General features: G+C 41.4%; 2 protein-coding genes across 5 annotated transcripts in view; one reads left to right on the top strand and one right to left on the bottom strand.

The window, feature by feature from the left end:
- The window catches only part of CEP70 (centrosomal protein 70), a 100,770-nt gene extending 90,659 nt beyond the window's left edge, over positions 1-10,111 (bottom strand). The window contains exon 1 of the mRNA XM_070794162.1: positions 10,004-10,111. The gene's annotated coding sequence lies outside the window, so the exon portion shown is untranslated. The remainder of the gene's footprint in view (positions 1-10,003) is intronic.
- A 90-nt stretch (positions 10,112-10,201) lies between these two features.
- On the top strand, positions 10,202-26,594 carry FAIM (Fas apoptotic inhibitory molecule). Of its 4 annotated transcripts, XM_019961847.2 has the most exons (6): positions 10,224-10,354; positions 14,457-14,515; positions 15,838-15,970; positions 16,323-16,551; positions 21,397-21,446; positions 26,150-26,594. In XM_019961847.2, exons 2-6 carry the CDS (start codon positions 14,472-14,474, stop codon positions 26,297-26,299), a joined length of 606 nt encoding a protein of 201 aa, XP_019817406.2. In that variant the 5' UTR covers positions 10,224-10,354; positions 14,457-14,471; the 3' UTR covers positions 26,300-26,594. The 4 variants fall into 4 exon arrangements, with proteins under 4 accessions (XP_019817415.2, XP_019817406.2, XP_070650296.1 ...); XM_019961856.2 differs by lacking the exon at positions 14,457-14,515 and having other exon boundaries at positions 10,202-10,354; XM_070794195.1 differs by lacking the exons at positions 10,224-10,354; positions 14,457-14,515 and adding an exon at positions 10,545-11,024.
- Positions 26,595-27,962: the final 1,368 nt, after the last annotated feature.

Below are 27,962 nucleotides of genomic sequence, written 5' to 3'. Positions count from 1 at the left end.
TTCAGTCTTTAGCTCAGTGTCCTGCTGTGCTGGTCTCAAGAGTCTTCTATGGGCCTCATCTACCCACCAGGATTCAAATAGCTCAAACACTCATTTAACATTTGTTCATTTACAGAAACTTATTATGCAACTGTTATGTATCCCAGATTCAACTTGATGCTGTTATGTATACGGTGGCGAGTAAACCAGGTGCAGTTCCTTCCCACGTGGAGCTTACAGTATAGTTGAGAAGAGAAATATGGAACAAATACAAATAATCATGCTATTATAATACGTGCTATGCAGGAAGAGAATAGGGTTATGTGCAGGAGACCTCTCTGAAGAAGTGACATTTAAGCTGAGATCCAAAGCCTGTCTTCATTTCATCTTACCGCTTTCCTCTGTGCTTTGACTTCCCTGTAGAATTTACAGCCTATGTTAGCAATTATATCTATTTTCTAAACTTCTAAACTGACTCTCAAATTCTCTCCTGGGTATAGAACTATCAGGTGGCTCCCCGCAACAAGGAGTATACCACATATGAGTGGCATTTAGTGATGAGTTGAAGATTCTTTGACTTACAAGTCTTTCACACTTAGAATCCTTTATTACACTAATACATTTGGTCTGCACTTCCCCATGAGAATTTGAACACCTGGAGACATGGATCATACCTTACTAAACTTTTTCCAGAACCTAGCTTAGTCCCTGGAACATAGTAGGTGCTCAATACAGTGCTGAATTATCTTGTTAAATTTGAGTCAGATTTATTCAGCAGCATTCTCTTTCAGTAGCCATTTTCCAGTATGAAAAACAATTAGCAAACAGCTCAGGCAAATATATTAATAACAAATGTTCAAGAATCCATAGAGAGCAACAATAGTTGCATGAATTGAGCCCTTAAAATGTTTCAGGCTCTGGGCTAAGCATACTCATTTTTCAACCTGTTGACTCTTCACAACTTTAATGTAAGTACTGTTATTATGTTTACAAATGACCAAATTCAAAAGTAGAAGTTTAGGAAAATGACTTGCTAAAGTCACACTGCTATGTTATAGTATATGGCAGATCCAGGATCTGAAACCAGCATTCAGGCTCCATTAACCACTTCATTAACCAGTTGACTATATCACTTCTCACAACGGGCATCTACTCTACCATGAGATTGGTGTATGTGCTTATTCCAATTTGCAATTATTTCATCTGTCTGTTTATTAGTTACCTATTGATGCATAACAAATTACCCCTATTCATAGCAGCTTAAAACAAACATTTATCTCAAAGTTTCTGTGGGTCAGGAATAAAGGAATAGCTTAACTGGAAGGTCTAGACAGAGTCTTTGATGAGATGAAGGTGCAGTCAACACATTGGCCAGGAATAGTCATCTCAAGGTTCAAGTGGACTAAAGGATCCTTTTCCGAACTCACTTGTGTGGTTGTCGGCTGGCCTCAGTTTGATAATTGTTAAGTGGGCCTCTCCACAGGCTGCCTGAGTGTCCATGTATATGACGGCTTCCCACAGAGGAAGTGATGAAGAGAATGAGTGAGCACCTAAGACAGAAGTTGATGTCTTTTTCATAACCTGATCTTGGATGTGCCATAGTGTCACTACTGCTGTATGCTGATGATTGCACAAACCAAACTTGCTGAAACGAGGGTGAGCACGATACAAGGATGTGAACATTAAGGAGTAAGGGTCTTTGGGAGACATCTTGGAGGAAATCCCTCAGTCCGTTTGCTCATTTTTGCAACTGCCTTCTCCTCTAGAACATAAACTTCATGAGTGAGGAAAAGCCATCAGTGCTTCTCATTGCTATAGCCCCTCAGATGGTGACCTGCCATATAACAGACTGTCAATAAATACTGAATAAATGTAATGATGATGGTGACATTGTTATCAAATTAAGTTGTATGGACCGTACTCAGCCCTAGCCTGGCCTGCGCTCTCTGCCTCGCCAGAGAGGGTTCTTTTTCCCTTTGAGTCTGAATGAATAAGAAAACCAAAGCTGAGATGGACATAGCACAAGCTTTATTCAGTGGCCAAAGAATAGAGAAGTGGGAACTAAGTTCACAGGTGAACTTCTTGCCTACCTGGTAAGAGAGATTTAATTTTAAAGAATAAAGACAAAGGGAGGAGGGGTGAGGCTACTGATGGGGAGGCCCGTGCACTAGTCTACCAGGGAAGGGGCAGGGCTTTTTCCAAGGGAGTGGGGTGCCACTCCGTTTTTATCGTTTTAGGTCCTTACTGTCTGGTCATGGCAGCTGATAGGTGTATCATTTAATATGCTAACTACATGTGGTTAAATCAAAGTATAATGAGACTCAGGGTCTGTTGTAGGTCAGATTCATCACCATCTTGGTCCCAGCTGGTTCCATCTGGCTTTAAGATTTTTTTTTTAATGTGTACCATTTTTAAAACCTTTATTGAATTTGTTACAATACTGCTTGTTTTATGCTTTGGTTTTTTGGTCACAAGGCATGTGGGATCTTCGGTCCACAGCCAGGGATTGAACTGGTTCCCCCTGCATTGCAAGCAAAGGTTTAATCACTGGACACCAAGGAAGTCCCTATCTAATTTTTTCGTTTATAGATTCCTTTCTTATCTCTGAACATTTTAACTTGAAGATTTAGGTTAACTCCTGCTAAAGGCAAGGGATGGAGGGTTGAACAAAGACCTAGAGCAGCTCTGGCAACAATGTGAATGCCAAAGTATGAGCTTCCTATAATCCCGTCTTACTCTCACACAAATTCCCAGTTGGCACTTATAGTACCATGTACATAATTTTTAAAAGCAGAACTATATCATGGCCAAGAGTATTTATGCATGTATACTTTGTATTATATACACTGTGGACAGTGACTGAAATCACGAGATTAAAAGATGCTTGCTCCTTGGAAGGCAAGCTATGCCAAGCCCAGACTGTGTATTAAAAAGCAAAGACATCACTTTGCCGACAAACGTCCCTATAGTCACAGCTATGGTTTTTCCAGTAATCATGTACAATGTGAGAGTTGGGCCATAAAGAAGGCTGAGTGCCGAAGAATTGATGCTTTTGAATTGTGGTGCTGGAGGAGACTCTTGAGAGTTCTTTGGACTGCAAGGAGACCAAACCAATCAATCCTAAAGGAAATCAACACTGAATATTGATTGGAAGGTCTGATGCTGAAGCTTCAATATTTTGGTCACCTGATATGAAGAACCAATTTATTGGAAAAGACCCTGATGCTGGGAAAGACTGAAAGCAAAGGGAGAAGCGGGCAGGAGAGGATGAGATGGTTAGATAGCATCACTGTTTCAATGGACATGAATTTGACCAAACTCTGGGAGATAGTGGAGGACAGAGTGATAGAAATAAAATAGGACAGTTACACAGTTAGTTGTAGAAGTTCCAATAGGGGACTACAGATAGAGAAGGAAACCTAATAAACTTCGGGAGGCTACTGTAAGTTAATGATCACTCAAGAAAGCTACTGGAACACTGTTCAACAAAGCAGGCTTGTTCATTGTTGTTCAGTCACAAAGTTCTGTCTGACTCTTTGTCACCCCATGGACTGCAACAGGCAGTCCTTCCTGCTTCCCTGTCCTTCACTATCTCCATGAGTTTGCTCAAACTCATGCCCATTGAGTTGGTGACGACATCCAACCATCTCATCCTCTGTCATCCCCTTCTCTTGCCCTCAATTCTTCCTAATATCAGGGTCTTCTCCACTGAGTCAGCTCTTTGCATCAGACGGCCAAAATACTGGAGCTTCAGCTTTAGCAACAGTCCCTCCAATGAATATGCAGGATTGATTTCCTTTAAGATTAACTGGTTTCATCTCCTTGCAGTCTAAGGAACTCTCAAGAGTCTTCTCCAGCACCACAATTTGAAGCATCAATTCTTTGGTGCTCAGCCTTGTTTATGGTCCAAATCTCACATCCATCCATGACTACTGGAAAAGCCATACCTTTGACTATATGGACCTTTGTAAGCAAAGTGACGCCTCTGCTTTTTAATACACTGTTTAAGGTTTGTCATAGCTTTCCTTCCAAGGAGCAAGCGTCTTTTAATTTCATGGCTACAGTCACCTTCCGCAGTGATTTTGGAAAACGAGTAAATAAAATTGGCTATTGTTTTCACTTTCCCCCCATATATTTGCCATGAAGTGATTGGACTGGATGCCATGATCTTAGTTTTATGAATGCTGAGTTTCAAGGCAGCTTCTTCACTCTCCTCTTTCTCGCTTATCAAGAGGTTCTTTAGTTCCTCTTTGCTTTCTGCCATTAGAGTGCTATATCTGCATATCTGAGGTGGTTGTTATTTCTCCTGGCAATCTTGATTCCAGCTTGTGATTCATCCAGCCCTGCATTTCACATGATGTATTCTGCATGTAAGTTAAATAATCAGGGTGACAATATACAGCCTTGAAGTACTCCTTTCCTGCTTTTGAACCAGTCCATTGTTCCATGTCCAGTTCTAACCATTGCTTCTTGACCTGCATACAGGTTTCTCAGGAGGCGGGTAAGGTGGTCTGCTATTCCCATTGCTTCTAAGAATTTTCCAGTTTGCTGTGATCCACACGGTCAAAGGTTTAGAGTAGTTAATGAAGCAGATATTTTTCTGAAATTCCCTTTCTTTTTCTATGATCCAATAGATGTTGGCAATTTGACTCACTTAAATATAAAACTACTTCAGTATTCTTGCCTTGAGAACTTCAAGAACAGTATGAAAAGGCAAAAAGATAGTACATTGAAAGATGAACTCCCCAGGTTGGTAGGTGCCCAATATGCTACTGGAGATAAGTGGAGAAATAACTCCAGAAAGAATGAAGAGACAGAGCCAAAGCAAAAACAACACCCAGTTGTGGATGTGACTGGTGATAGAAGCAAAGTCCAATGCTGTAGAGAGCAATATTGCATAGGAACCTGGACTGTCAGGTCCATGAATCAAGGCAAATAGGAACTGGTCAAACAAGAGATGGCAAGAATGAACACTGACATTTTAGGAATCAGTGACCTGAAATGGACTGGAATGGGTGAATTTAACTCAGATGACAGTTATATCTCCTACTGTGGGCAGGAATCTCTTAGAAGAAATGGAGTAGCCATCATGGTCAACAAAAGAGCCCATAAAGCAGTACTTGGAGGCAATCTCAAAAACAACAGAATGATCTCTGTTCATTTCCAAGGCAAACCATTTAACATCACAGTAATCCAAGTCTATGCCCTGACCAGTAATGCTGAAGAAGCTGAAGTTGAATGGTTCTATGAAGATCTACAAGACCTTCTAGAACTAACACACAAAAAAGATGTAATTTTCATTATAGGGGATTGGAATGGAAAAGTAGGAAGTCAAGAAACACCTGGAGTAACAGGCAAATTTGGCCTTGGAGTACAGAATGAAGCAGGGCAAAGGCTAACAGAGTTTTGCTTTATTGACTATGCCAAAGCCTTTGACTTTGTGGATCACAACAAACTGTGGAAAATTCTGAAAGAGATGGGAATACCAGACCACCTAACCTGCCTCTTGAGAAACCTGTATGCAGGTCAGGAAGCAAAAGTTAGAAATGGACATGGAACAACAGACTCATTCCAAATAGGAAAAGGAGTCCGTCAAGGTTGTATATTGTCACCCTACTTGTTTAACTTATATGCAGAGTACATCATGAGAAACTGTGGACGGGATGAAGCACAAGCTGGAATCAAGATTGTCGAGAGAAATATCAATAGCCTCAGATATGCAGATGACACCACCCTTATGGCAGAAAATAAAGAAGAACTAAAGAACCTCATGATGAAAGTGAAAGACAAGAGTGAAAAAATTGGCTTAAAGCTCAACATTCAGAAAACAAAGATTATGGTATCTGGTCCCATCACTTCATGGCAAATAGATGTGAAAACAGTGACAGACTTTATTTTGGGGGGCTCCAAAATCAGTGCAGATGCTGACTGCAGCCATCAAATTAAAAGAGGCTTGCTCCTTGGAAGAAAAGTTATGACCAACCTAGACAGCATACTAAAGACCAGAGACATTACTTTGCCAACAAAGGTCCAGCTAGTCAAAGGTATGGTTTTTCCAGTAGTCATGTATGGATGTGAGAGTTTGACTATAAAGAAAGCTGAGTGCTGAAGAACTGATGCTTTTGAACAGTGGTGTTAGAGAAGATTCTTGAGAGTCCCTTGGAGGGCAAGGAGATCCAACAAGTCCACCCTAAAGGAAATCAGTCCTGAATATTCATTGGAAGGACTGATGCTGAAGCTGAAACTCCAAAACTTTGGCCACCTGATGAGAGGAAGTGACTCATTTGAAAAGACCCTGAGGTTAGGAAAGATCCAAGGCAGGAGGAGAAGGGGACGACAGAGGATGAGATGGTTGGATGGCATCAAAACTCAAAGGATATGAGTTTGAGTGAACTCTGGGAGTTAGCAATGGACAGGGAGGCCAGGTGTGCTGCAGTCCATGGGGTTGTAAAGATTCGGCATGACTGAGCAACTGAACTGAACTATAAAACCATAGGCCTCCCTGTCCATCACCAACTCCCAGAGTTCACTCAAACTCACGTCCATCAAGTCAGTGATGCCATCCAGCCATCTCATCCTCTGTCATCCCCTTCTCCTCCTGCCCCCAATCCCTCCCAGCATCAGAGTCTTTTCCAATGAGTCAACTCCTCACATGAGGTGGCCAAAGTACTGGAGTTTCAGCTTTAGCATCATTTTTTCCAAAGAACACCCAGGACTTATCTCCTTCAGAATGGACTGGTTGGATCTCCTTGCAGTCCAAGGGACTCTCAAGAGTCTTCTCCAACATCACACTTCAAAAGCATCAATTCTTCAGTGCTCAGCTTTCCTCAGAGTCCAACTCTCACATCCATACATGACTACTGGAAAAACCATAGCCTTGACTAGATGGACCTTTGTTGGCAAAGTAATGTCTCTGCTTTTGATTATGCTATCTAGGTTGGTCATAACTTTCCTTCCAAGGAGTAAGCGTCTTTTAATTTCATGGCTGCAATCACCATCTGCAGTGATTTGGGAGCCCCCCCAAAATAAAGTCTGACACTGTTTCCACTGTTTCCCCATCTATTTCCCATGAAATGATGGGACCAGACGCTATGATCTTCATTTTCTGAATGTTGAGCTTTAAGCCAACTTCTTCACTCTCCTCTTTTACTTTCTCAAGAGGCTTTTTAGTTCCTCTTCACTTTCTGCCATAAGGGTGGTGTCCTCTGCATATCTGAGGTTATTGATATTTCTCCCGGTAATCTTGATTCCAGCTTGTGCTTCTTCCAGCCCAGCAGAATGCAGATTTATGTCTTAACCAATTGAAACACAAGCCTTGGAATGCTCCTTAGACACTTTAAAGGTGCCGTCCTTTGGTTCTTTGGTCTAAGTAAGGGTGAATCTACAAACCCCACTCTCCAGATGACTCAGACCAAAATCTATTTTCACCTAAAACTGTCACATGTTTCTGGTTTGAAGTTTATAAATTCATCTTGGTCTGATCCTTCTCCACTTTCCGTGTTTTGTGTCGGTGGAGCCAGAGGCTCTTTGTGCTGAAGGAGAGAGGCCCAAGCAGAGGCAGCCTGGCTGGAGCAGGAGACTGGTTACTGGACTGGTGCTGACACACAATCCGCTGAGTCCAGAATCCTGGGCTCTGGGCTCATTTGAACGTCTCTGTGCAGCTTCCATTCACACATAGCCGATAGTCATGCTGGACCAATACTGGAAGGGCACGTGGAAAGTTTTAAACCTGTAGGTATAAAGTGATGTAACATTTCCCTTTAATTTTGATGTCCATTCTTGCTGTTTAAGAAGTAATTTCAGAAAATCCATCAATTCATTAACAATTCCCTTTTCCAAAGGAGGCCCAATGAAAACATGGACTATTGTGAATGAAAGCAGTTTTAGGTACTCTCTTAAATCAGTGATGTCTATGGGTGGGCTGGTGAGAAGTAGTTTGAGGGGCTAGAGCAAGAAACATCCAGAAACAAGAAAACAATCTGAGAGTGGAAATAGAGTCAAAAGCAGGATCATCAGGCGAGTATGTTTCACACTCAGGTCAATACCTTTCACGGTGTTTTGTTCACACTTTCTTTTCATAACAGTCCTCTTTGATAACATGTGGCCATGCCTACCTCCAGTGTGCTGGGCCCAGGGAATAAGTAGGTAGAAAATACAGCCTAAACTGGTGTGTTCCTTAACCCCAGATATCTTAGAAACTATACCCAAGAAGGAAACATCAGCACAGAATAAGCCAGTGGTGAAATCAGACTGCCTCACCTATTCAGGGGACAGACTTGAATGCACTTCATGAGTGAGCTGAACCCCTCTGCACTCTGGGGCCCTTAAGCTAGGGGCTCCCCAGACCCCCAAGACAGGATCTATATTCATGCACAATACTTTTCTAACAGTAGACTCTGATAATATGACCTTTTAAAATTTTACAGCCTGGCTTCATGTGCTGGTCCTGCAACTTCTGTAGGGCTTTGAATCTCTGTAAAATGGGAATAACTACTGGACCGTTGTGAGAACTACAGGCAATAATATACAAAGCACAAAGCAAGCATTCAATAAATTATACCTTATTGGTCTTGTAAAAGATATTCTGATTCCCAAAGTTTTATAAGAAAATATGATCCTTCATTAAACAATATTTTTGAGCTGCTGCCCAACCAGGGTTTCCTGGCCCTAACCCAACAATTCACAAGTGTTTCTCAGAAGATCTAAGGACAAGAAAAAGGAATTAGGGACACATCTTCATCTATTTCTGGAAATTTCCACTCTGGGGCCTTTTGCCTTCTCCCCTATCTCCCTGGTTCATTCTTTCAATCATCATTTATTGAAAAGTCTCTCTTCAAGACACCGGTGCAGAAGAAAATGCAAATATGAAAAGTCTTTGTCTCCAGGGAGCATTCAGTACAGGGTAGCAAACAGGAAATCAGTGCTCTCTAAGCAGAATCCCTGTAACATAATTTCCCTAGGAATTCAGTCCATTACTTTGAAGACTAGTTAACCTAATCAATAGATTCTTCTTTATCGTTTCTCAACTGCTATTCTCTCACATACTTGCTCAGCATCCTCACTACCAATCCCAGAGGTGAAACAATCCTTCTTTACATTAACACCAAGCTCAGGGAAGGAACTATACACTGGGACCTGCATGTCCCTTTGCCCTCAAATCTTCAGAGCCCCCAGAGAACCCTTTCACATGTTTGTTTTGCTGCTGAACGCATTTTCCACAGGGACCACTCACTGCTCTTTTCAGATGGTCCACTCAACCATCCCCTCCTCTGCAGTTATTGCTGTCTCTTTTTAACGAAAATCAAGGCCACCTGAAACATTACTCAGGTCTACTCTTCATTCATTCAACAACATTTATCAGAGCACAGTAGGAGCCTGCACTGTGCAGACGTGGGAGCTGCTACAGCGAGAACCAAGCGGCCATGGTCCTTGACTTCACAGACCTCAGCCTACTATTAAGCTGCGAGGGAGCCCTGCTCAGTCGCTTCAGCCCTGTGCGACTCTGTAGCCCACCAGGCTCCTCTGTCCATGGGATTCTCCAGGAAAGAATACTGGAGTGGGTTGTGGTGCTTCCTCCAGGGGATCTTCCCAACCCAGGTTACCAACCTCATTGCTGGCGGATTCTTTACCGCTGAACCACCGGGGAAACCCTATTATGCTGTACATTCAACAAAGATTACACGAATACTTGCACAACTTGAACAGAACTGAGGAGAATTCCAGGTGTTGCAAGTCTTAGGATAGTTTTTCTTAAGAAATGACATTTGACCAACAATCCTAATCGCAATGGAGGTTAACTAAGGGAAGAGGCAGGGAGGAGAGTCCAGGTAAAGGGAAGAGCATCTGCAGAGGCCCTGGGGTGAAGGACTTCACCTCATTTGAGGATCTATCTCAAGGAAGCCAGGGGAGACCGGGGCAACATCATATATGGGGCCTCATGCCCATCCTAACGAGTCTTGATCTTTCTAGGAGTAATCAGAATCTTTACAGAGTTTCAAGGAGACAATGCCATGATCGGATTTACCTGCCCGTGGCTTCAGAGAAGGCAAGGTCTGGTTTTAAGCCCACCGGGTTCGCTCCAGTGTCCAGACAGCGCCCGCTGTCAGCTGGTTCTTACGGAGGCGTCTCGGGGAGTAAGAGTGCAAAGCCCGCCGCGCGGAACGCGGGCGTGGGTTGGGTCGCCGCTCGGGGGAGGGGCGGGCGGCGGTCGGCGCTGGGCACCTCGGGGACCTGAAGCGCGACAAAGAGTCGGCGCGCTCGGAGCTCTGGCTTCCGCGGAGGCTGTGTCTAGTTCTCGGCGAAGGGCCTAGGAGGTCCAGTCGGCGGAACCCACCGGTCTCTGGGCCCAGACCCCCCAGAGGCCCACGGCGCCCAGGTGAGCCTCACGTCCCAGGTGGGGCGGCCCGGCCGGCCCGGAAACCCCTGCGCGCAGCGCCGGGCGCCCCCGCCGCGGTGCGAGCAGCCGCCATCTCCGGGCTGCGGCGACGGCGGCGGCGGGTGTGCTGGGCCGTGGGCGGTGCCCTGGCGGCGGTGCGACCCCGCGGTGAGGCCTAGGCCCGCGCGGGAGGCGGGTAGGGGACTCCGGGCGTCTCCCAGAGACCCGGCCGGGCGGCGGTTTGCTACTGCCCGGCCAGGCCTTGGAACCCGCGGCTCCGGCCTCTGCCGGACTACAAATTCATTATTTGTCGCAGTCGGAAAAGTGGAGCAGACGTCACAGGGAAGGAAGCGCAGGAGCCGAACCTTCGCTCCCGGGGAGCACCGGGTTCACATTAAAGTGTCTTTCCTTCCAGTCCCCTTTTCCCTGCAAAAATGAGCCAGCTGTATTTTTGCAGAACCCCTATCACAAAGTGCTGCAGCCTGGCTTCTTTGTCTTACCAATACATCCCACGCGTCTGCGCGCGGCTGATGTTTGTCTCCATCCTTTTTATTGGCTGCGAACCGGTGCTTTGGTGCCAGGTTTTCCGCGCCTGACCAGAGCTCCATGCTTGCTGAGTGACAGGACTTGATTCACTCCACGGATTATCTTTACGATGGTGAACAAACAGGTGGTTTTCAGTTCTTAGCTATTACAAAAAACGATTCGTTGAGCGCTGTTCCGTCTGGTTTTTTGATTGTGTAGAGAGGCTTGTACTCATTGCAAAATGCTCCTTGGAAAAGTTATTCGCGGTTTTTGTGCCTCACATTTGGGAACACCTGGCTCAGAGAGCTAACTGACAGACCTTGTTGGAGGTCCCAGTGCTGATCCTGCGGACACCGTCAACACCTCTTTGTTAAGTTTGTTCAATAGCTGGCCTTACCTAGAGCTTTGCTGAAAAGAACCTGAATACCTTAGTAATTTTTAAAACCGACTTAGGTTTAGCTTGGATAAACCATTACAGTCCCCCAGTACGATTAAACCTAAGTTAAAGCAAAATTCAAGCTGGGATTAGATAAATAGTGGAAACGTTGTAAAGTCCTACTCTGAAACATGGATGTTGAGTTGGTAGGACAGGGATTTTAAATGATTATGCTGAGGGATGTGTCACTAGAGCCTCAAGAAACTTGCCGTGAAGACCTGTAAACGTTCAAGTAAGTGACATTGTCCTTATCAGTGAAAATAAATGGAATTTGTTTTTCCATCCGTTTTACTTACATTTTAAAACGTGTGTGCTGAAATAGAGGGAATTTTTCTTCGTAATGATCATTTTCCAGTTTGGTCTCATGGTCCTGATAATTAAATGTATGTATAAGTTTTAAATGACAATGGATGAATTCCTTTCTCTCAAGTTTTAAAGCATAGGCTTCCTTGGTCTTCCCACCCATTTGGCAGGGCTAGGATCCTTTCTCTGGAGACTTTTTCTGGTTCTTTGTTGTTTAGCCCCTAAGTCGTGTCTGACACAGTTTTGAGACTTAGCGCGCCAGGCTTCTGTGTCCAAGGATTTTCCAGGCAAGAATACTGGAGTGGGTTGCCATTTCCTTCTCCAGGTGATCTTCCTGACCCGGGGATTTATGAACAGCACCACCCCAACATCCCAACCCACATCCCCCCACTCACCCCCACACCCCCAACTCCTGCCTTGGCAGACAGATTCTTTGCCTCTGAGCCACCTGGGTAGCCCTGTTCTGTTCTTTACTGCTTCCCTTTCCAAGGACAGTGCCATGGCTGTGCTGTAATCATCTTTTGTGTCTCCAGTCTCTCACTCTGAGCTTAGTGCCTGGTGTATGAGTGACTGACGACTGCTAGCGTGGCGGATGAATTTAGAATATGACAGTAGCTTAGAGATTTGTGTGACAAGGTAAATTTATTATTCAAATGAGTAAGGTAGAAACCCGGGACATGGACAGCTGTGATCATCTCTTGGTCATAAGCGAAATCGTATTCCAAAAAACACTACTGGCAAGACACTCAGGTTGTTTTTTTTTTAGTTTTGTTGAGATATAATTCATATACCTTACAATTCACCCATCTAAAGGATACAATTCAATGGGTTTTTTGTGTATTACAGTATTAATTTTTAAAAGTTGTGATCAATATACGACATAAAAATTGCCATTTAAAAATGTCCAGTTCAGTGACGTAAATGACCATAAAGTTCATTTATGATGTACAGCCATCACCACTATTTCCAAAACATTTTCAACACCTTCAACTGATTCTCCCTAAATAAATGTTGAATGTATGAATGAATGTTGATAGTAGAGAGAAGTATATTTTATGTGACTTTGATTTCTAACCTCTCTTCTAATTTGTGTTGTCTTTTATGCTGTATATGAAATATAATTAAGAGGGTACTAAGCCTTATCTGGAGAAGGCAATGGCAACCCACTCCAGTACTCTTGCCTGGAAAATCCCATGGATGGAGGAGCCTGGTAGGCTGTAGTTCATGGGGTCGCTAAGAGTCAGACACGACTGAGCGACTTCACTTTCACTTTTCACTTTCATGCATTGGAGAAGGAAATGGCAACCCACTCCAGTGTTCTTGCCTGGAGAATCCCAGGGATGGGGGAGCCTGGTGGGCTGCTGTCTATGGGATCGCACAGAGTCGGACACAACTGAAGTGACTTAGTAGTAGTAATAAGCCTTATCTTAGTGTGGTAATACTTGAAATTCCTTAAAGTGAAAAACTGGGCAGTTCTTTCAAGTTTGTTGAATTACTGAACATTCTAGAGTCTCTAAAAGTTGTAGAGCAAAATCTGAGTGACGTCCCAAACTCTACTCTAATTTACAAAATACACGTACCCTAGGTTATATTATGCTGTTTAGCTTACTCTATTGCTCTGTGTTCTTTTTGCTTTGATAGTTGCAGGATACCCTCCACTTTCATAGGAGGTATCCTAAGAGGTATATTTAAGACTAGAAAAATCCACAAATATATAAGGTGCTAATTTTTAAAAAGGGATTTATTTTAGGTACAATGTATTTTGAATCTTTAGTTTTTATTCTAAAATGTTTAGCTTTTTTTTGCCTGTTGGGTTGCTTTTATGGGTGCTAAGCTCTTCTTTAATATCTTTTAAAAAGCTATTTGTCACGTTTGGTTATTTCCAGACAAAAAAAGATTGGCAATCTCCCGTTTTTACAAGGAGAAAGCACCCTTGGACATCCATATGGAAAAGACTAGACTAGAGTAGGTCTTGGAAGCAAAAAAACAGTTGAATTTATTATTCGGTAGGTTTGACAGGGGTACAATTGTTAATCCTAAATCTTCAAATGTGGATGGTTTCCTATGCATGTGAGTATTACATGTGCTTCTGATTTTTAGCATTATAGCCCAGATAATTACACAGGTGTTCTGGACTCTGGATTTGGCTTGGACTCTTCTGGTGACCTGAGCAACCATATAACTTTTATAAATTCATTATTGGCACTAGTAAATTAAGTGGGTTTGAGTAAGTGGGCAAATTAAGTTTGCTCTTAGAAAGCAAACTAGTACATCCTTTGCTCCTTCCTGCAAGCTTAACATTTCTTTGAAGTTATCTTTAAAAAATTTTTTAAATTATGTATTATACCATAATACAACTTTCTAAATTTTAATATGAAGATTGAATTTTAAATTTGTTACTACCATGTAACATGGTGCCTCCAGAGGGCATATTCTGTTTATCCTGGGGTTTTCTGTATTCCCTGACCTACTGCCTCTTATCCTTGGGACTTCTCAATCTGAGAAGCAAGGGACCCAGAGGACCTCTACGTCTCTTGCACCTCTGATGTGGTATGATACTTGAAATAAACTAGAGTTTATTCTCTTAGTTTTAGGAAATTATAAATCCATAACAGGGAAAAATATGACTGGCTGATTTGCATGATTTAATTTATTTCCCTGACAATTAGAGATTGCAATTCTATTGTATGTAAAAGCTGTTTCATCAGAAACTGCATGCATTTTAAGAAATGGATTGCAAAGTTAGAAAAACTCTCTGCACGTGTCATCTTTGTTGCTCTCAATCTTTCTTTGCTGCACTTCTGCTTTTTTCTTTCCTGGCTCCTAATTGGATTAAAGACTGTTTTGCCAACCATGGCATCTGGAGATGACAGTCCTATCTTTGAAGATGACGAAAGGTAAATGTCTTGCATTGTGATAAAACTGGATTATGAAGCTTTAAGGATGGGCTTTAATCATTCAGGAGAGTATCCAGGCTACTTTTTTGGAGAATACATTTTGTAATACTGCAGAATGCATAGTTGCTTCTCTGTGATTTCCAGCAAGGGTGGTGAACACCTGGCGTGGAGGTGGTCACCACTAACGAGGCATCCTTTCCCATAAAACCTGGATGTGAGGTCTGCACATCCCTCTCAGCACAAAATTCTTGGCAGTCACTTCCAAAATGATATAAAACCTATTTACTGTTTCTGGTTCAGAGCCTACAAAGAAGATCAGAGTGAATGAAGAGGAGGATGTGGTTAAGAGAATAGACTCTGGGACCAGACTCCTAAAATTATACCCTATCTGCCACTTACTGTCATTGTGATCTTAGACAAGCCTTTAGCCTCTCTGAGTCTCAGTTTCCTCATCTGTAAATAGAGAATAATAGTACCCCCCTCATGGTGAGGATTCTTTGAGTTAATGTGTGTAAAGCTCTTAGAACAGTGATTGGCACACAGTAAGTACTGAATAACTGTTAGCTATGAACATTACTGCTGTAATGTTACTTCTCTCAAAGCTAAAAATCTGTATCAGTATAAAAATATTACTTATATGTTATATATGCATTATATATAATATATATTTTATATTAAGACATTAATATAAAATACATGTTTAAGTTGTGCCAGAAACATCACAAGACAGAATTCTTTATATTTTTAATAAGATTTCCTGAAATAATGACAAGATTACTGTGTTCCATAATATTTTTGTATCTATTATGGAACATTTCTTCTATGACTTTTTTTCCTCAGTCTTAGTATTTTTAATTAGAACCTTTTTTGTTAAAATGAATCCCTAGTTATTGGTTCAAATATAAAAGGTTCTAAGAATTCTTGCTTTAGAGTGATAGGATCTGAAATGATAAAACCAAAATTAAATACTGTGCTTTTTAAATGACAGGAGGGAGGAGTAGAAACTTTTTACTGACCTTTCTGTGGCCAAGCTTAGAATACTGTCCTGGATAAACTGATTGATTCTTAATCCTATTACTATTAAGGTGACTTTGGAATTATCTGACTGTATACCCATAGATAGTAATTTCATCTTAAAAGAAGAATGCATAACAGGGTGAAAATAGTTACATGGATTGTAAGTAGGCTTTCTTAGCTTATATCACTTTAATATTTTGTAATTTTAGGGCTTTTTAAGATCTGATATTTTCATCTTGGAAGGATTAACTGGTTATTCTGTTACTGTTTTTGCCTATTATAATTGCTTAATTTTATTCCCTTAGCCCTCCTTACAGCCTGGAAAAAATGACAGATCTTGTAGCTGTTTGGGAAGTTGCTTTAAGTGATGGAGTCCATAAAATTGAATTTGAACATGGGACCACATCAGGCAAACGAGTGGTGTATGTAGATGGGAAGGTAGGAAAAAATGGTACTTTGTGAAATATAGTGTACAGAGAAGCTCGATTTTGCTAATGTATATTCATCCACTGTGAATTCAGTGCTTTTCCCTTACAGTGGTTATATGTATATTGGCTTGTATCATTTTGCCATAAAAAGCAGACTAGTAATAGTTGTGGAATTCATAGACTATAACATCTAATATTTAACTTTAAAATGCCTTTATTTTCTAAAATCTTTGTATCATGAAGTAATAAAATCACATCTAAATAGCATTGCCATTTATTCCCTTTAATTATATTATTTCCAAAGTTAAACATTAAATTTTCTCCCATTTGTATGTTTTTAACTTCCGTATTTTATTACTTAGGAAGTGATAAGAAAAGAATGGATGTTCAAATTGGTGGGCAAAGAAACCTTCTGCGTTGGAGCTGCAAAGACAAAAGCAACCATAAATATCGATGCTGTCAGTGGTTTTGCTTATGAATATACTCTGGAAATTAATGGGAAAAGTCTCAAGAAGTATATGGAGAACAGATCAAAAACCACCAATACTTGGGTATTACATTTGGATAGTGAGGACTTTAGAGTTGTGTTAGGTAAGTGAAAGCCATTTCTGCAGAATTCGTTGGCTTTTTATGATAGCTGTTTACTTCAGTTCCTCTAACTCTCCAGACCTTTCATGGGAGCTTTGAATAGGAGAGTGGTACGTGCAGGTGTGTTTCTCATGTGTCCTCTGGGAATGAAGTATTTGTTGAATTGACCGATTTATACGGAAAATGTGAGAGCCAGATTTTATAGTGGTAGATTTGAAAATTATAAACTTGGGTTTAAAAAGAGAAATATTGATGTAGACATTTAATTTGTCATTATTTGATATTTCTCTTCAAAAGAATGTCTGAAGGCAGTTGGAAATTTAAGGTTTATCAGAAAGAAGGGAATTTTTCTCTAGGTTTAGGACTACAGCAGATCAAAATAATCAACGTCCAGGTAAAGTAGATTAAAAAATAAAAAGTAAGCCATTGATCCTTAAGCTAAGTTCTATTGTTACAGATTGCCATTTGTGTTCTTGATTTCACTCAGCCTACAAAACTTGAAAGACAAGCATTTGCTACCTTTGTTTATTACTGGTTACTCCTAGTATTTTCTGCTTCTCATATCACTGAAAGTGTTAGTCACTCAGTGGTGTCCAACTATTTGCAAACCTACCAGGCTTCTCTGTCCATGGAATTCTCCAGGCAAGAATCCTGGAATGGGTTGCCATTCCCTTCTCCAGGGGATCTCCCCAATCCAGGGATTGAACGCAGGTCTCCAGCATTGCAGGTGGATTCTTTACCGTATGAAGTAGCCTCCAATCACTAAGAGTTACCAGGGAATCCAACATTATGTAGATCACCTCATTGATTTATTGATTGATTTAGATAATAGTGAGAACCTCATAAATGGCAGCTTATGTACTAGGCCTTGAAGACACGTAAATGAAGAGACTATCCATGTCTTTTAAGAGAGTATAGTTTAATTGAATGCTAGAAAAATTTTTTAAGAATGAAAAATACTTATCAAGTAATAAATGCACATGGTTGAAAAAACAAACCAAAAAAAGAAAACCCTCTTGTATGGTTTATTTATTAAAGAAATTGGGTCAGATTTTTTTTGAAGAGGAGAGGATATGTTCTGAATTTTGTGGATTCCATTCCTGTGATATTCTTCTATTAGTATTTCCTGCAAGTTGGTATTTGAAGAATTGATCAAATTTAAGGTTTTTTTATTTTTCAGGTAAGACATTATATTTATTCTATCAAGAGGCACATGGTTTTGCTTTGTCTAATTTTTTGATATTGGCACCACTAATACCTAAGTGTCTATATCCATTAATTCATTGGCAGATGGATTCATTAATTCATTAATTCATTGGCAGATGGATTCATTCATTCATTCATTCATTGGCAGATGGATATATTCTGATTCCATCATTTCTTGTTCGTTAGCTGGAGTGCTCATACAGTGAGAAACTTCCTGTTGTCTACTATTTAGTTACACAGAGGCACATTTTGTATGACAAATGTAGGATCACAGCTTATTTTCCCTTAACTACGAGTTTTCAAGATATTAAATTGATTCCTTTTTCTTTCCTAAAGGTGATCATTTAGGTTTTTTTTTTTTTAATCATTGGGCTTCCCAAATAACTTGTGGATTTAAACAAATTGCAGTGTTTCAGTACACTGCAATTATTATCCTTACTGATGCTCAAATTGTCCCATTTTTGGCCATTGTAGTGCTCCTTAGATCGGCTCCTGAGTCAAGGGAACTGTGTACATTCATAGGTAGATACATATCGGGAGGAACGAGGAAGAGAGAGAGACTTTATCAAAAAATAAAATAGCTTATGAGTTCATACTGATGCTTATAATTCAAATTCCAGGATACCAGTTTTTTTAATTTAATCTCCTCTAATATCTTTATGTTCCTTCTTCCACACTGAGAATCCTTCTTCTCAGGGACACAGAGGATGATGCAAATAGAATATAATTACTTATTTCCTTTGTGCCATAATTATGTACATACTAATCTCAGTTAACAACAGAAATACTCTACCACCATTAATACAGTGACTGCCCAAAATTTGTCTTCCTTGGTGGCTCAGTGGTAAAAAATCTGCCTGCAATGCAGAGCCACTGGAGACACAGGTTGGATCCCTGGGTTGGTAAGATCTCCTTGAGGAGGGCATGACATCCCACTCCAGTATTGCCTGGAGAATCACATGGACAGAAGAGCCTGGCAGGCTACAGTTCGGTCACTAAGAGTCAGACACCACTGAAGCGACTTAGCAAGTACGCTTGCGCACAATTTAAAACAACTTTTTGCATATCATTTTCCAACTGTACTGCGTCTACATTGTCAGAACATACAGCTGTTATATACTATGCCAGGCTGCCATTGGGTGGCCACTCCCATATCTCCTGGACCCTCTGCCTTTCTCTCCGTGCCTCTAGCCCAGCTCAAAGTCCTTTCTCCACTCTCCAAGTGAGGCTTCTGTCTCAACGTGCAGGGAGAAAAGACTCTGTTCCTGGAGTAGATGGCTTGTCAGATGGCACCTCATCCTTGAACCCCAGGCAGCCTTTGACCCCCAGACTCCTTGTAAACACAGGTCCTGCTTCTCTCTAGTCTTTGTTATAACAACCAAAGCTTGTCTTCTGGCTGCTTGATGACTATAGTCTTCTCTCCTGACACTCCGGGGGACCCTGACATTCACAAGTGGTTCTGGGGATCCTCCCCAAAATGCACATATGTCTGTCTGTGCACATGGCATGCATATAACTCAGTTGGTAAAGAATCCACCTGCGATGCAGGAGACCCCGGTTTGATTCCCTGGTCAGGAAGATCCACTGGAGAAGGGGTAGGCTACCCACTCCAGCATTCTTGGGCTTCCCTTATGGCTCAGCTGGTAAAGAATCTGCCAGCAATGCAGGAGAACTGGGTTCAATCCCTGGGTTGGGAAGATCCTCTGGAGAAGGGAAAGGCTACCCACTCCAGTATTCTGGCCTAAGAATTCCATGGTATAGTCCATGGGGTCACAAAGAGTCAGACAGGACTGAGTGACTTTCATTTTCCCTGGAGTGAACTGTGGCCACTTAGCTAATGCCCAAGTGTATCATGGCAACATTTTGCTCTATTGTGTCAGCACTGTACTCAGCACAGTCCATCAAATACTATATTTTTTATTATGATTCTATAACTTTTCCCCAAAGTGAAATCATAACAAAATGAATAGATTATTGTACTCTTCAGTATGAAATTTACGGAGAAGGCAATGGCACCCCACTCCAGTACTCTTGCCTAGAAAATCCTATGGATGGAGGAGCCTGGTAGGCTGCAGTCCATGGGGTCACTAAGAGTTGGACACGACTGCGCGACTACACTTTCACTTTTCACTTTCATGCATTGGAGAAGGAAATGGCAACCCACTCCAGTATTCTTGCCTGGAGAATCCCCAGGATGGCAGAGCCTGGTGGGCTGCCATGTATGGGATTGCACAGAGTCAGACACGACTAAAGTGACTTAGAGGCAGCAGCAGCAGCAGCAGTGTGAAATTTAAGGCTAAATTGCTGTCTGTCTATATGAATGCTATGCAGCCTTTTCTGTGGTTTCTTTGTGCCATCGTCCAGGTGGGTTAGTATGAGAGGCAGGGAGAATCATCTAGTCTCTTGATGTTAAAGAAAATTTGGGGAAGGACAAATTAGGAGTTTGGGATTAACAGACGCACACTGCATATATAAAATACATCACCAACAAGGACCTATTGTATAGATCAAGAAACTCTATTCAGTATTTTGTAATAATCTATAAGGGTAAAGACCCTGAAAAAGGAAAGCAATATTGGCTACAATCCAAAAAATAAAAATGAAAAATTAAAGGGATAAGGTCAAATATTATATTACTTGAAATATGTAAATTTTGAAAAAGTCCATGGCACTCTTTAATTTGCTAAAATATATTGATACCCTAAATGGAAACATACTGTAATCCTCAGTCAGTTCAGTTCAGTTCAGTCACTCAGTCATGTCCCACTCTTTGCGACCCCATGAATCGCAGCACACCAGGCCTCCCTGTCCATCACCAACTCCCGGAGTTCACTCAAACTCACGTCCATCGAGTCGGTGATGCCATCCAGCCATCTCATCCTCTGTCGTCCACTTCTCCTCCTGCCCCCAATCCCTCCCAGCATCAGAGTCTTTTCCAATGAGTCAACTCTTCGCATGAGGTGGCCAAAGTATTGGAGTTTCAGCTTTAGCATCATTCCTCCAATGAACACCCAGGGCTGCTCTCCTTTAGTATGGACTGGTTGGATCTCCTTACAGTCCAAGGGACTCTCAAGAATCTTCTCCAACACCACAGTTCAAAAGTATCAATTCTTCGGCGCTCAGCTTTCTTCACAGTCCAACTCTCGCATCCATACATGACCACTGGAAAAACCATAGCCTTGACTAGATGGACCTTTGTTGGCAAAGTAATGTCTCTGCTTTTGAATATGCTATCTAGGTTGGTCATAACTTTTCTTCCAAGGAGTGTATAAACCCTTCTTTGATTCAATACCAGACCTTAGAAATTTAATTAAGACACTTCAGGTGATGTTTAAGAAAAAGGACATTCTCATATGGAAACGTCTCTTGTTACATTCATTTGTCTGCATCCTCCTTTATAGATTTTCTGTAACAAATCTTCATCAGTATATATCATAATTTTGTCTTAAAAGAGTGGTTTCATTTTGATTTTGTCTCTAAACAAAAAAACACAATTTCTTCAAATTTGGAAGAATTTCAAAGCCATGAAAAGTTAGTGGAGTTTTCAAAATCCAGTGTATCAAAGTTTTCTTAAAATAATAAAGAATTAACTTTATCTTTAAATCCCAGGTCATAATTTTTTGTAATCGGTTACTTTTACAGAGAAAGACACTCTGGATGTGTGGTGCAATGGTAAAAAAATGGAGACAGCGGTAAGTTGATCATTTGATCACTGTCACCATGTGCATGAGCGACCAGTGAAACGTTGCTGTGTTTCCTAACGATGCAGATATTTATAATTAATGAAGGTCCTTTTGGTTAAAAACAAAAGAGATGAAGTAATCCTGACTCCAGAATCTGAAGCCCTTTCCTGCGCAGTGCCTGGGGTAGTGAGAGTTTGGAAACAACTCATCTGGTGATTGGCACCAGCCTTGGACCCTGCTTGTCCTTTCCTGGACGATCCTCTATCCTAAAAAGATCTAGCCCACATTTTAAAACTTCCTTCCCAAAGGTTGCATCCTCTTGTGTTTATCCTGGTTAAAGTGGTGCTTTATACTACTGTTTCTCAAATTTGCATGCACAGAATCATCTCAGATCTTGCTAAAATCATATTCTAACATGTCCTCAGGTGATGCCCAAGTTGCTGGCCCATGGTCACACTCTGAATAGGAAAGCTTTACACCATACACTCAAAACAGATGGTACTTTCTAAAAGCAAAGGTTGTGAAAAAGAAACGAAGCACACATGTCAGATGAGACAAAGGCAAACAGGAAAGGGCACTGTCACAAACCCCAGAAGACAAGTGGAATTTGTAGAGTAGCAGTGCTGAGAGGCTGCCCCGCTCGTTGTAGCTGAGAAAACCCTAGTGTGTTGGACTTTTGCTGCCTTGCACTGTTATGGCTGTGGTGGGATAAGTATAGATGTGAATTTCAAGTAGGTAGGATATAATCATGGTGTGCACAGCACATGGAGGAAGTGAGGCAGAGGAGACAGTCCTGGACACCAGGCAGTGTGGGCCTAGGAACTGGAATCACTGGGGGGAAATATCCACGTGTTATGGGATCAGCTGGCAAGTAGGGCATACCATCCTGGGTGTCCCCTTTCGTGCTGACTTCAGTTGTGACACCAGAGCTAGAGATGATGAAAAGCATGAGAAGCTCTCTTTGCCGGCATACTGTAGCTAGCTACCCATTGTGGTTGCTGCTATTACCTTCTTTATCTGTTGTAGGTCTGGGAGGGTGAGGAGAAGTCCTTGGAGGGAAGGCCTGGAATGAATTTATTCAGTAGACAAGCTAGAATCTGCTGGGTCTTGCAACTGCTTCTAAGGAAGTGCACAAGCCAGAAATCAAAAGTTACAAAGATTAATGTGTTTCTGTTTCTTAATCCTGATATTAATTCTTAAAGGGAAATGCAACCAGGGTTCACTCAAAATTGAATGTCAGCGTTTGAGCCACCCTCCGGTTCCATCTACCCATTGAGACTTTTATGCAGAGAGGCTTAGTGAGCTCTTCAATATTTTAGGGCCTGTTTTGGACCAGATTCAGTTACCATTAACATGGATTGGGTGCCCGATGCCATACCTGGTGGTCCTTTCTGTTCTTTCTGTCCTACCATGGAAATTTCTAGATGAAGAGTCAGCAGTTTGGGGTCACATTCCCTCCAACCCTCCAGGAATTCTCCTGTGCAAAAGTAGCATTGTTTCAAGAATGTGGTTGTAAATAAGCAAGAAGTTGAAATAATATTCATCCACAATGTCTTTGTTCCTAACTGACAAGAAGCCACAAGTGTTTGGACAATACCTCTCTCACCCAGTTGTCTCCTCCTTGTAACTGCAGCCTAGTTGGCAAGGTAGTTTTGGCAGCTCTGTGTCAGGCAGCCTTCCCCAGCACTATGCACACCTGCTCTCGTTGCCTGTGAACTGCAGCTTTTTTTCTCCATTTCCTTTTCATCTCAAAGCATCATGACCAGATTATGTATCTGTCAGATTGCCAAGAAGCAATTTACAAGGATTGTATCACTCAAACCTTGCTCTTCTCTCTAAATTGATTTTGACAGAAGTATGCCCTAAAGGCTTTTTGCAAAGCTCAATGTGAAAAGGGCTAAAAGAATACACTGGACTCCAGGATCAGCACCCCACCCCCAGTCCTTGTGGTGGTCAGTACACATCCGTGTTGGCCAGATTCTTCCCAGAGAAAAACAAAAAGCTTCCCTCTCTGATGCCTCCTGTGCTTTCTCTGGTTAGATAATGTTAGCAACGGGACGGGGCCTTGCTCTGTCTGCTTTGGCTGCCAGGAAGCTCATAGCCAAGTTGTACATCTGATAGTGCTTCTTTTGCTTCTTGGCATAATTCATTTTTATCCTCTAAGCCTCATGCTCTTCCTTACTTTTCTGTGCTCCTTGGCCCCTATCTTTTTACTCTAAATCAGTGCTGTTCAACAGAAATATACTATGAGCCACAGATACGAGCATCATATATAACTTCTAATAACCACATTTCGAAAGTCTTATGGTGAAGTTCTTCTTAATAAAAATTTAAGTCACTGTATCAAAAATATTATTTAAAATGTAATAAATATATAAATTTTCCAATGAATTTTTTTTAACCATTCTTTGTTTCATACTAAGTCTTCCAAATCCACTGTATATTTTCCCCTATAATAGTGTATCTCATTTCAGACACACCACATTCCATGCGTGATTGCCACCTGTGGCCAAGGGCTGTTGTACCATATGCAGCAAGTCTAGACTCAGTTCAGTTCAGTTGCTCAGTCGTGTCCAACTTTTTGTGACCCCATGGACTGCAGCACGCCAGGCTTCCCTGTCCATCACCAACTCCCGGAGCTTATTCAAACTCATGTCCCTTGAGTCGGTGATGCCATCCGACCATCTCATCCTCTGTCATCCCCTTCTCCTTCTGCCTTCAATCTCTCCCAGCATCAGGGTCTTTTCCAATGACTCAGTTCTTCGCATCAGGTGGCCAAAGTATTGGAGTTTCAGCTTTAGCATCAGTCCTTCCAATGAATATTTAGGATGGATTTCCTTTAGGATTGACTGGTTTGATCTCCTTGCAGTCCAAGGGACTCTCAAGAGTCTTCTCCAACACCACAGTTCAAAAGCATCAATTCTTCACCACTCAGCTTTCTTTCTAGTCCAACTCTCACATCCATACATGACTACTGGAAAAACAATAGCTTTGAGTAGACGGACCTTTGTTGGCAAAGTAATGTTTCGACTTTTTAATTTGTTGTCTAGCTTGGTCATAGCTTTTCTTCCAAGGAGGAAGTGTCTTTTAATTTCATGGCTGCAGTCACCATCTGCAGTGATTATTTTGGAATCCAAGAAAATAAAGTCTGTCACTGTTTCCATCGTTTCCCCATCTATTTGCCATGAAGTAATGGAACTGGATGCCATGATCTTACTTTTCTGAATGTTGAGTTTTAAGCCAACTTTTTCATACTCCTCTTTCACTTTCATCAAGAGGCTCTTTAGTTCTTCACTTTCTGTCGTAAGTGTGGTGTCATGTGCATATCTGAGGTTATTGATATTTCTCCCAGCAATCTTGATTCCAGCTTGTGCTTCATCTAGCCCAACATTTCACATGACCTACCCTCATATGTGTTAAATAAGCAGGGTGACAATATACAGCCTTGACGTACTGCTTTCCCTATTTGGAACCAGTCTGTTGTTCTATGTCCAGTTCTAACTGTTGCTTCTTGACCTGCATACAGATTTCTCAGGAACCAGGTCAGGTTGTCTGGTATTCCCATCTCTTTCAGAATTTTCCAGTTCGTTGTGATCCACACAGTCAAAGGCTTTGGTGTAGTCAGTAAAGCAGATGTTTTTCTGGAACTCTCTTGCTTTTTCAATGATCCAGTGGATGTTGGCAATTTGATCTCTGGTTCCTCTGGCTTTTCTAAATCCAGCTTGAACATCTGGAAGTTCATGGTTCACATACTGTTGAAGCCTGACTTGGAAAATCTTGAGCATTACTTTGCTAGCATGCAAGATGAGAGAAATTTGTGTGGTAGTTTGAACATTCTTTGGCATTGCCTTTCTTTGGGATTGGAATGAAAACTGACCTTTTCCAGTCCTGTTGCCATTGCTGAGTTTTCCAAATTTGCTGGCATATTGAGTGCATCATTTTCATAGCATCATCCTGTAGGATTGAAATAGCTCAACTGGAATTCCATCACCTCCACTAGCTTTGTTTGTAGTGATGCTTCGTAAGGCCCACTTGACTTTGCGTTCCAGGATGTCTGGCTCTAGGTGAGTGATCACACCATCGTGGTGATCTGGCTCACGAAGATCTTTTTGTATAGTTCTTCTGTGTATTCCTGCACCCTCTTCTTTCAATAGTGTTAGGTTTTATGTTATTTATGTTGTTATTTATTGTAAGCCACCTATAGCCTGAGGAATCTGATTTTTAGAGTGGCGAAGAACACTCCATCCCTTATTGAGTGGGGTCTTCAGCAAGTTATTTAATGACTGTGTGCCTGTTTCCTCATGTATAAAATGTTGATAATTATACTCCAATCAGGTTATCGTGAGGATGCCATAAAGCAATGCATGTAAACCATTCTTTGTATAGAAGGAATCACAAATTTCCTATCATTTTTACTTTTGAAAAGTCTGTATTATCTGCATAGTATATGTTATAGTCACATAGCCATGAGATATACTTTTTTTTTCCTCTGAAACAAGATTCTTAAAGACTATAGTGGTACAAATAAAAGACTTTGAATTTATAACTTAGACCTTAAAACACCTAAAAATAAGCTTATAATTTTAATTTTGCAAAGCTTACCATTGAGCTAACATGTACTTCATCATGCCTCCCTTTCTTGGTGATGTTAATGCTCTGGACAAAGATAAATGTTTCTGGAACACTAATTCCTCCTACTTTTGTTTGCCTAGGGTGAGTTTGTAGATGATGGGACTGAAACTCACTTCAATATTGGGAATCATGACTGTTACATAAAGGCTGTCAGTAGCGGCAAGCGGAAAGAAGGGATTATTCATAGTCTCATTGTGGATAACAGAGAAATCCCAGAGATTGTTGAATGACTTCATGTTAATGAATTTTAATCTTAAGAAGTAAAGATCAGGACTTTTAAATTACTGTGGTAATTAAATATGTTCAGCATGTACTTTTCAGTACATCTAGTCACCCTGTTTTTTAGTTTCTTGAAAGTAGTATTTTAAGCATCAGGAAAAAAATATGTATCATGAAAATTGCAATTTATTTTGTAAATAATGTAAAATGTTTTAAAGTCAAATGGAAAATAAGATATGGACCAAAAAATCACTACTGTTTCATAGGAGCAACTTTTAGTATAATAAACACTATAAAGTAACATCAGTGCTGCTTGATTTGTCTTTCTTGAAATGGATGTCTTTGTATATATTTTTTTTAAATGTATTTCTGACCAATGTACTCACTTTAAACTTGTTTTGTTGTTTTTATTTTTGGGCCGCCCTGTGTCTTCATTGCTGTGTGTGGGCTTTCTCTAGTTGTGATGAGCAGGGGCTGCTCTTCATTATGGTGCACAGGCTTCTCATTGCAGTGGCTTCTCTCGTGGAGCACAGACTCTAGAGCAAGGGTTTGAGGCAGGAGACAGTGGGTCTCTGGGTAAAACTGAGCCTTTGTTCTCACCCAGATACTCCAAGGACAAAGCTAGTGGTAGAAGCTGAGTTCTGCTAAAGCAAAGAGATAAGGTGCCTACTCCTGAGGTCAAGGAAGACTTCCCTGTCTCTACATGCTCAGGAAGTCTTCTTGAGAATCGAAAAGTAAGGGGACCCCACTCCATAATCAGTGTAGATATGCAGCCATAGGCTTCTACAGTGGGATCCTTCTTTGCAAAAAGTTGTGCATACATCTTGGGGAGGATCTATGGACCACTCAGGTGTGAAAAGAGAAACAATTGGCCAAGAGTAAGCAAAGACCCAGAAGGACTGTCCTCATAAGTGCATGACGTCACCTCAGTACTGTGCTGCTGCTCCTCACTCAGGACACCCGCATTTCTCTCCAGGTGTGTTTCCGCCTAGTGTCTGATGCACTGCACTCCCTGTTAGAGAGGCTGCCCATATCCTTTCTCTTGGGTGTGTATCTCTGCCCTGCTTCTGAGTTGGATAAACAAACTGGTTTCCTGTGTGCTCTCCCATACATTGTGCTGTGCCTCTAATAATAAACTTTGTACCTGTTTTTACAGTTTTTGCCTCCTTGAAACATTCTTGCTTTCTAATAGGGGCAAAAACCAGGGTCAGTTTGCTTCTAGCCCCGAGTCCCTGATGGTCTAATGGGTAGCCTCTTGGTCTTCTTTCAGGCTACTCGGGTTTAATTCCTGGGCAGGGAACTAAGATCTCTCCTCAGGACCATTCAGTGCTCTCCCTCCGAGATCAGGCTCAGTAGTTGTGGTGCTCGGGCTTTGTTGCTCCATGGCATGTGGGATCTTCCCGGACCAGGGATCAAATCCATGTCCCCTGCCTTGGCAAGTAGATTTGTAACCACTGGACCACCAGGGAACTCTTCTTTGTATGTTTTTAACCTGTGCAGATAGATTGTCTAGTTTAAAGCAGTTGTTGTTCAATGATATTAACTTAACTGGAGAAAATGAGAAATTTCCAGAAATTTAAGGAAATGTCAAATAGAGTAACATAAAAATTTAATCAAGAATTCGTTCAGTTCAGTCGCTCAGTTGTGTCTGAGTCTTTGTGACCCCATGAACCA

Source organism: Bos indicus, chromosome 1, assembly GCF_029378745.1.
Source record: "Bos indicus isolate NIAB-ARS_2022 breed Sahiwal x Tharparkar chromosome 1, NIAB-ARS_B.indTharparkar_mat_pri_1.0, whole genome shotgun sequence".
Lineage (NCBI taxonomy): Eukaryota > Metazoa > Chordata > Mammalia > Artiodactyla > Bovidae > Bos > Bos indicus.
The sequence above is the reverse complement of the archived record's forward strand: the minus strand, read 5'-3'. Positions and strand labels throughout refer to the sequence as shown.

What these genes read in the sequence shown, in the direction of transcription:
- FAIM (XM_019961847.2), top strand. Translation starts at nt 14,472, where the DNA reads ATGGCATCTGGAGATGACAGTCCTATCTTTGAAGATGACGAAAG. An exon ending in TGGTGTATGTAGATGGGAAG is followed by an intron (nt 15,971 to 16,322) that starts GTAGGAAAAAAT and finishes TTTATTACTTAG; the next exon opens with GAAGTGATAAGAAAAGAATG. An exon ending in GGACTTTAGAGTTGTGTTAG is followed by an intron (nt 16,552 to 21,396) that starts GTAAGTGAAAGC and finishes TTACTTTTACAG; the next exon opens with AGAAAGACACTCTGGATGTG.